Source organism: Solanum tuberosum, unplaced genomic scaffold, assembly GCF_000226075.1.
Source record: "Solanum tuberosum cultivar DM 1-3 516 R44 unplaced genomic scaffold, SolTub_3.0 scf00292, whole genome shotgun sequence".
Taxonomy (NCBI): Eukaryota; Viridiplantae; Streptophyta; class Magnoliopsida; order Solanales; family Solanaceae; genus Solanum; species Solanum tuberosum.
The window spans coordinates 33,621-42,244 of NW_006239216.1; the positions used below are offsets into that span (position 1 = coordinate 33,621).

General features: G+C 27.3%; 2 protein-coding genes across 2 annotated transcripts; both read left to right on the forward strand.

Moving 5' to 3' along the window:
• Positions 1-1,036: 1,036 nt before the first annotated feature.
• Positions 1,037-1,926, forward strand: LOC102589387 (uncharacterized). The gene is made up of 2 exons (XM_006359146.2): positions 1,037-1,383; positions 1,719-1,926. The coding sequence occupies exons 1-2, from the start codon at positions 1,059-1,061 to the stop codon at positions 1,736-1,738; spliced, it is 345 nt and encodes a 114-aa protein (XP_006359208.2). The 5' UTR covers positions 1,037-1,058; the 3' UTR covers positions 1,739-1,926.
• A 2,546-nt stretch (positions 1,927-4,472) lies between these two features.
• LOC102578478 (uncharacterized) lies at positions 4,473-5,688 on the forward strand. Its single transcript, XM_006359197.2, has 2 exons — positions 4,473-4,815; positions 5,547-5,688. The coding sequence occupies exons 1-2, from the start codon at positions 4,503-4,505 to the stop codon at positions 5,564-5,566; spliced, it is 333 nt and encodes a 110-aa protein (XP_006359259.2). The 5' UTR covers positions 4,473-4,502; the 3' UTR covers positions 5,567-5,688.
• Positions 5,689-8,624: the final 2,936 nt, after the last annotated feature.

The following is an 8,624-nucleotide window of genomic DNA, read 5'->3' on the forward strand; positions in this document are numbered from 1 at the left end:
GGGCCAAAGGGATTCAAATTTCTTTTGACGAAAATTGTGTTTTTTTCGTTTTATTTTATGTAACATTTCTTTCTTTTAATCCATTGAAAAAGAATGTTACTTTACTGTAATTAGAACTAATTTAACTTTAAAATTTCATTTTTACTCTTAATAAAAAAATTTATAACAAAATAAATATCTGAGGATTCTTTTAAACCATAAGGGGTCGTTTGGTTTGAATTCAAGTTATGATGGAATTAATTATGACGAGATAAATTATGATGAGATTAGTTATGATGGGATATGTTATGATGAGATTATTTTTTATTGAGTTTTTGGTTTGTTGTATTCAAAATAATAAATTTTAAGAACAATTTATTTGTTTACAAAAATGCCCTTCATGAATGTAAAAAGTGATGTAAGAAAAGGGTTGAAAGAGACATTTTTGTCATTTACTTATTTTATCCCGGGATAAGTTATCTCGGGATTACTATACCACCCAAGGGGAGGGATAACTTATCCCGGTACAAATTATTAATCCCGGGATAAGTTATCCCGGACTTGCCAACCAAACAACAAATTAAGTGGTATTATAATTTAATTCCAGGACTATTTGGTATTATCCTTCACACCAAACAACCCCTAAGTTTAAAAAGTATTTTTTTTAACACCATGCCATGTTAAACGGTACAATATAAAATGGGACGGTTCTATGTCTCAATTTATGTGACACATTTAGAATTTCGAGATTCAAATAAGTTTATTTTAATTGTAAATTTTTATATCTCTTCTAAATATTTTGAATTGTCAATTATTGTGTGACCTATAGTACTTTTTTAGAAAAACGAAATGTGTCACATAAATTGGCCTAGAAGCTTCTATGTTTTTACTATCTTGATAACTCGAACTCACAATCTTAGGATTGAAAGTGAGAGATCCTTACCATCTAAACAACTTCCTTCAATTTCTTCATATTCTGAACACGCTTAATTAATACAAAACCTGGCTCCACCACTATTACCACTAATTATCAAGTCCTATAAATAGAGGGGATAATCTATTGTGAAGTGAATTATAAAATGTCATCAAATATGATGAATAAAATGATTTGGAGTATGGTATTAGTAGTGATATTATATGGTAATTGGGAGATAAAAATAGTAAAGGGAGAGGTGAGTGAATCAATTTGTAGAGAAGAAAGGAGAATTGGTAAAAAAGCATGTATGTCTGTATTAGTTGGAATGAATCCATCAGCAGAATGCTGTGAAAGAGCTAGAGTTACTCATGAGGAATGTTTTTGCCCAATTATTACTCCCAAATTGGCTGCCATACTCAACCCTAAACGAATTATTCGCCTTATTCAAGGCTGCGGACGCACCGTTCCTCGTAACTTCAAGTGCGGAAGTAAGTCTCGAGATATCTTTGATTAAGAAAAGAGAAATCATATATTCATATAATTTTTCTTTAACTTTTTTAAGAAACTTATTTCCTCTATACCAAATACAAACCCAATATTCTTTCGAAAATAACATATTTTTTTTGGACATATTTTGTTTTATATTTAATTATTGGACCATTTTTTTTCACAAGCTCATATTTGTAGCAAAAATGGTTGAGGTTTAAATTTTATTAATGATTGAAATTACTTTATTACCCACGCCGTTTCAGATTTCAATTTCAATATATATAAATATATCTGTCTTATGTCGTTTTTTTTTTCTGTATCTCCATTTTTGCAGGTATTACCACTCCACCTTAATCTTGAGATGCATGTTTAATTAATTATGGTATTAGTATGTACTATGCTCTGCATAATTATGGTATTCAGTTATTAACTAAGAGAAACATGTTTGTACTTTTTTTTTTGGGTTACTATGGACCATTTGGAATAAGTCCCTTTTTTGGATGGTTATTACGTGTTGATTCATAATATATCATGTTGTATTATACGCTTTTGAATTCGATTTATTTTGATAGAAAGAAGAACCAGAATTGGTCTTGGGCCTGTAGTAGGAGATACCATAGTGACTTGGCTTTGGGGTGGGTTCTCCGTGGACAATGCCACCTTAAATCGTTTTTTAAGTTGTATTGTATGTATAATATTGTATTGTTTAAATAACAATATTTGAATAAATATATTGTTTTACGTCGTTACACTGTGTCACACAACAACAATTGGAGCTACTATATAAAAAATAGAGTAAAAGTAAAAATAGACAACATAAGAAAATAAATAAATAAAGTAACAAAATTATCACATCAAATCAATCATTAGGTAAAATAATACTTTTCATCATTATCTAATAATGAATTGAACGATATGATAATCATCCAAACATGGCTGTGTTGTTACTCTAAAAATCTTTGATTCAGTTCTTTTATATTTATGTATGAATGTATGAATATACTAGATATTTGATATAAAATATATTGATTAATACACTGAATGATATTGATTTTAAATACACAATAATATAAAATTGACAAGTAAATATATAAAATTGTGAAACTCAAATGCATAGTAATTAATAGTTGTGTTGATAGTGATAATTGCTTAAACATAGTAAGTAATATATTTAAACTTTATATTCATTAAAATAACGCGCCTAAACGGATAAATATATCCATCGATATTGAGATTAATTTAGAGTAAATATATATTTATTAAAAAGTAGTGCATATATTCTTGTCATTTAATAAATAGTGCATATATATTTTCATCATCTAATACGTAATATATAAACATATATAAACACTATATTTTGATAGTTATAAACATATATAAACACTATAGTGTTGATAGTTAATAAAATTTTTTTAAAAGGAATAATTTCAGAAACCTCCCCTCAGGTTTCACTCCGTAACACTCACCTCCCTCATGATTTACGATATTATGCTTACCTCCCTTATTTTAATTTATTTGTAACAATTCTTTTAGCCCATTTATTATTAATGTACAAAATCATAATTTGACCAAATTTCCCTTTTAAATATACCCATTGTTTAATTAATTTATAACATCTTTTCTGAAAATTTCTACCAAAAAAAAGAGAGAGTACAATTAAATATTATCCTTGATAAAAAATCTCCAATTCAAAATTATTTTATTCCATCCAAAATTTCTACCCAAAGTGGGAGACTAGACTCCTATGATAAAAGAACAAAGTCATACTAGTCATTAGTCAATAAGATATTAAAAGGAAGTTGCGCACTCCTTACCTATCAAGTGGCAAATCTAGGTAGGACTAAAGGGATTCAAAACTTTTTTTTTTTTTTTTTTTGGATGAAAAATGATATTTTCTTCGTCCAAAAAGAATGTTATTTTACTATAATTACAAATAATTTAACTTAAAAATTTCTTCTCTATTCTTAACAAAATTATTTATAACCACATAAATATTAATGATTCTTTTAAATCGAAAGTTTTAAAAGTCTTTATTTTTTTTCTTAAACATCGTGTCAACTCAATTGGTGCCACATAAATTGGAACAGAAGAAGTATTTTTTAATTCCTTCTAGAAGCTTTTATATTTTTACTGTCTTGATGACTCGAACTCACAATGTTAAGATTGAAAGTGACGGATACTTAGCATCTATATGGTTTCCTTCTATTTTCTTCGTATTCTGAACACGTTTAATACAAGACTTGGCTCCACCATAACTACCCACTAATTATTAAGTCCTATAAATAGATGGGATATAAAATTAAGTAACTTATTTGTTACAAAAAATAATTTAGCAATTTATGTGACACTTAAATAAATTTTCCACCGACAAAAAGAGACTAAAATTAAATCTTTTTTCTCACTATCCTACTTAATTAATTATAATACGAATAACATAAAATTGAATATAAAGATTATAATATAATAGTCAAAGATTTATCTATCCTTAATAAAAAAAATCTCCGATTCAAATTATTTTATTCCATTCTACCCAAAGTGGAAGACTTTGACTCCTATGATAAAGAACGAAGTCATACTAGTCATTATCCAACAAGAAATTGAGAGGAAGTTGCGCGCTACTTACCTATCAAGCGCAGAGCGTAGGTAGAACCAAAGAGATTCAAATTTTTGTTCGAATCGTTTTATTTTATGTGATACATTTTTCTAATTCATTCAAAAAATGTCACTTTACTATAATTAGAAATAATTTAACTTTAAAATTTCTTTTCTATTCTTAACAAAATGATTTATAACCACATAAATATTAAGGATTCTTTTAAATCGAAAGTTTCAAAAGTCTTTATTTATTTTTTCTTAAACATCGTGTCAACTCAAATGGTGCCACATAAATTGGGACAGAAGGAGTATTTTTTTATTCCTTCTAGAAGCTTTTATCTTTTTACTGTCTTGATGACTCGAACTCATAATGTTAAGCATCTAAAAAGTTTCCTTCGATTTCTTCGTATTCTGAACATGCTTAATATAATACAAGACGTGGCTCCACCACAACTACCCACTAATTATTAAGTCCTATAAATAGATGGGATATAATGTATATGGTGAAGTGAATCATAAAATTATGATGAATAAAATGATATGGAGTATGGTATTGGTAATGATATTATTATATGGTTTGGAGATAAAAATAGTAAAGGGAGAGGTGAGTGAATCAGTTTGTAGAGAAGAAAGGAATCTTGGTAAAAAAGCATGTCTGTCTGTATTGTTTGGAAGTAATCCATCGGCAAAATGCTGTGAAAGAGCTAGAGTTACTCATTGGGAATGTCTTTGCCCAATTGTTACTCCCAAATTGGTCGCCATGATCAACTCAAAGCGAATTATTCGCCTTATTCAAGGCTGCGGACGCACCGTTCCTCGTAATTTTAAGTGCGGAAGTAAGTCACCACATTTCTGATTACATCTTATTTTTGTTGATATCTTAATTTTAATTTCTTCTTCAGCAACTATATATATACTCTCCCTGTCCGATCTATTTTCCTTTTTAGTTACTTTCAAAAAAAATAACTCATTTCTATATTCAGTACATATCAATTTACATGACTCGTATTGACTAACTTTAAAATTTGCATTTATCTTAAATGAAATGATTTATTTTAAACTATAAGTTTTAAAAGTTACATATTTTTCTTCTTAAATTTCATGTCTAAGTCAAATATCTTATATAAATTGGAATGGAAGGAGTAATAATTTAATTTTAAAATATCTTAATAAAATAATTATAGTCAAATAAATATCTATCACTCATTTTAAACAACAAATTTTATTTATTTTTTCTTAAATTTCATATAAAATGAGCGAAAAGTGTAAATGTTTTCTCTATTTCTACGAAGAAAATAATTTTCTTTTTAACTTTTAAGAAACTTATTTTCTCCGTACCAAACACACCCAATATTCTTGCGAAAAAAAACATGTTTTTGTTGGAAATATATTTTGTTTGATTTTTGGACAATTTTTTCACAAGCTTATATTTGCAGCAAAAATGGTGGAGGTTTAAATTTCTTAATGATAAGAATTACTCTATTACACATGCTGTTTCAGATTTCAATTTCAATATATATAAATATATCTGTCTTATGTCTTTTTTTGTTTTTTTTTTCTCTTTCAGGTATTACAACTCCACCTTAATTCTGGGATGCATGTTTAATTAATTATTATGGTATTAGTACTATTGTTCTGCATAATTATGGTATTCATTATTAGTAATATAACTAAGAGAAACATGTTTCTACTTTTTTTTTATGGACCATTTGGAATAAGTTCGTTTTTAGGTGGTTGTTGTGTATTATTTCAGAATATATCATAATGTATTATGTTTTTATTGTATTATCATATTGTATTATCTTAATAAATTCAACGTTTGAATAGATTGCATATTATTTTACTTCATTACATGGTGTCTCATATCAACAATTGGTGGTACTACAGAGAAGTAGTATAAAAGATAAAATATGATTGTTAAACATAAATAAAGATAAAATGAAAAAAAAGAGGAAGAAGATAACAATACAAAAATCACACTAAATCATCGCAACACAAAACAAGACTTTTGATAGTTACTTAATAATGAATTTAACGATACAATGGATTAAAATTTAAATTACATCTAAGCAAATATTTTATTTCAACTAACAACACAACACAATACACTTTTCCAAATGGTAAAATTGTGTTGGTAGTTCTAAAAACCTTTGGTCCACTTTTTTTTAATTTATACACGGATATACTAGATACTCCATTTGATATCGAATATTAATGACATAATTAATATCATCAAACACACTAAATGAAGTTAGTTTTAAATCTATAATAAATAAATGAAATTGTGAAACTCAAATACATTATAATTAATAATTGTGTTGATAGTGGTAAATGGTAATTGCAGAAATATAATAATTAATCATTCCTTTTGTTCTAATTTACGTGATCATTTTCACTTTTTAAGAGTCAAATAATTTAAGTTTGATAAAAAATTACTCACGAAATCTTCAATTTTTTAAAATAAAATTTATATATTTGTAAATTGTGTAAAAATTGTTATAAGTCACAATAACTAACAATTCAAACTAATTAACAAATATATAAAAAATTTACCATAAAAAATAAATTTATTTAAATATCAAAATCTAAAAATACCGATGCCACCAATTTTAAAACAAAAGAAATAATATTTAAACTTTATATTCATCAAAATAATATAATACTACGGTGCAGGTAAGGCTGGCAACGGGACCGGAATCGGGACTACCGGACCGGGACGGATCGGAACCAGTAATTCCGGGAAAAAATCCGTGTACCCGTCCTGGACCGGTAACAGACCAGTACCGGACCGGACCGGAAACCGGGTCCCAACTGTTACTTATAATTAAAAAAAAAATTATTAAAATTAAAAAATTAGGAACATTACACAAATAATATTAAAACTCTTATAATTTTATTAGAAGCAAAAAAAATTATACTTTTAAAGTTTTAAATACAAACTTTCAAACTTTAAAAGTATAAAAGTTTAAATTTCACAATTTAAAACTTTGAAAATTTAAATTCAAACTTTAAAACTATAAAATTATAAAAATTTAAATTTCACACTTTAAATTTTAAAAGATTGAAAATTTAAATTCAAACTTTAAAACTATAAAAGTTTAAATTTCACTCTTTAAAAGTTAAATTTGAACTTTTGAAGACAATAATAAAAAATAATTAAGGCGAATAGCCTATACTTTTATTAATATTAATTAAATAGTACAAGTTGAGTTACAAAATATTAGTAGAGTATTAAAAAATCTAATCTACACAGCCACCTTCTAGGAAGGGTTCTGTTTGAATTAGACCTCGAATTATTATACTCATACTAATAGACATTTAAATTTAATAGTTCATGCTACCAAGGAAATCTTTTTTTAAATCATTTAACATTTCTCTACTAACATGCTCTGGAATTGGTTGATTAGCTAGTTCCTCCCTTGCATCAATGCCGTCGTCACTAAAATCTTGCATTATTTCATCAACGTCATTTTCAAATTTGGTCGGTAAAGGTGGACGACCATAACTCCTTCTCTCGCCATTAATCCAATCTCTAAATAGTACGGATATCTCCAAGCTATCTGCTGCTAATGAATATCTATGCTCTCCAATTTGAAATCTTGCTGCACTAAAAGCGCCTTCTGAAGCTACTGAAGATGCTTGAATAGCTAACACATCTCGAGCGACCGGTTGTAGTTTTGGAAATCCTTTGCCGCGATTGCTCCACCATTCTAGAAGATCAATAGTAGTAGGTTCTGTATTTTGATTAATATATGCATCAAAATCATTTCTATCATTATGAGAAAGTTCAATAATACAATCTATCATATCATCAATATCATCTTCATTATTATATCTACTCCTAGAACTTTGAGGCTCTTCGTTATGTACTACATTCCTTATATTGGAATTATACAAGTCATACAGTTTTTAGTTTCAATTTTTATACTATCTTTAACATCTTGACAACTAGGTGTTTCATCATCTTCACCATCAATACCCAAACTAAAATATATTTTTTCAACCATTCGTGATACACCTTCATCTTTGTAATGTGGGTTTAACAAACAAGCAGTTAAATAAATTTGAGGAATAGGAATAAAATATTTTTTTAATTTTTCAATCATTTTCTTAACAGATTCTTCAAATCTTGGTTTATTTTTGAATTTATAAAACTTATTAGAAATAGCACAAATATTAGGTAAAACAGAGCAAATAGTTGGATAATAAAGTGCAGATATTTTTTTGGTAGTTAAATAAAAAACTTCTAAGAATTCTATAAGTTCTTTTATGTCATTCTAATCATTATCATCAAGCCTATATGTCATATTTGAATTATGAGCATTCCAAACCATTTGTAAAGGTTTCCTATATTCATAAGCAACTTCAAGCATTTCAAATAAAGAATTCCATCTAGTACACACTGATTTTGGAATTTTTCTAGGTGGAAGATTAAATTCAACACAACGATTTTCAAAATCTCTACGTCTAGACTTAACTTGACATTTAAAAATAAAATGACATGCAGTTTCAACTTTTGTGCAACCATCATCATATATTGCTATACCATCTCTAACAATCAAATTATATATGTGTGCAGCACACCTAATATGAAAACCATCAATATAAATAGGGCAAAGAGACGGTTTTAGTATTTCAACAGCAT

What these genes read in the sequence shown, in the direction of transcription:
- LOC102589387 (XM_006359146.2), top strand. Translation starts at nt 1,059, where the DNA reads ATGTCATCAAATATGATGAATAAAATGATTTGGAGTATGGTATTAGTA. An exon ending in TCGTAACTTCAAGTGCGGAA is followed by an intron (nt 1,384 to 1,718) that starts GTAAGTCTCGAG and finishes CCATTTTTGCAG; the next exon opens with GTATTACCACTCCACCTTAA.
- LOC102578478 (XM_006359197.2), top strand. Translation starts at nt 4,503, where the DNA reads ATGATGAATAAAATGATATGGAGTATGGTATTGGTAATGATATTATTA. An exon ending in TCGTAATTTTAAGTGCGGAA is followed by an intron (nt 4,816 to 5,546) that starts GTAAGTCACCAC and finishes TTTCTCTTTCAG; the next exon opens with GTATTACAACTCCACCTTAA.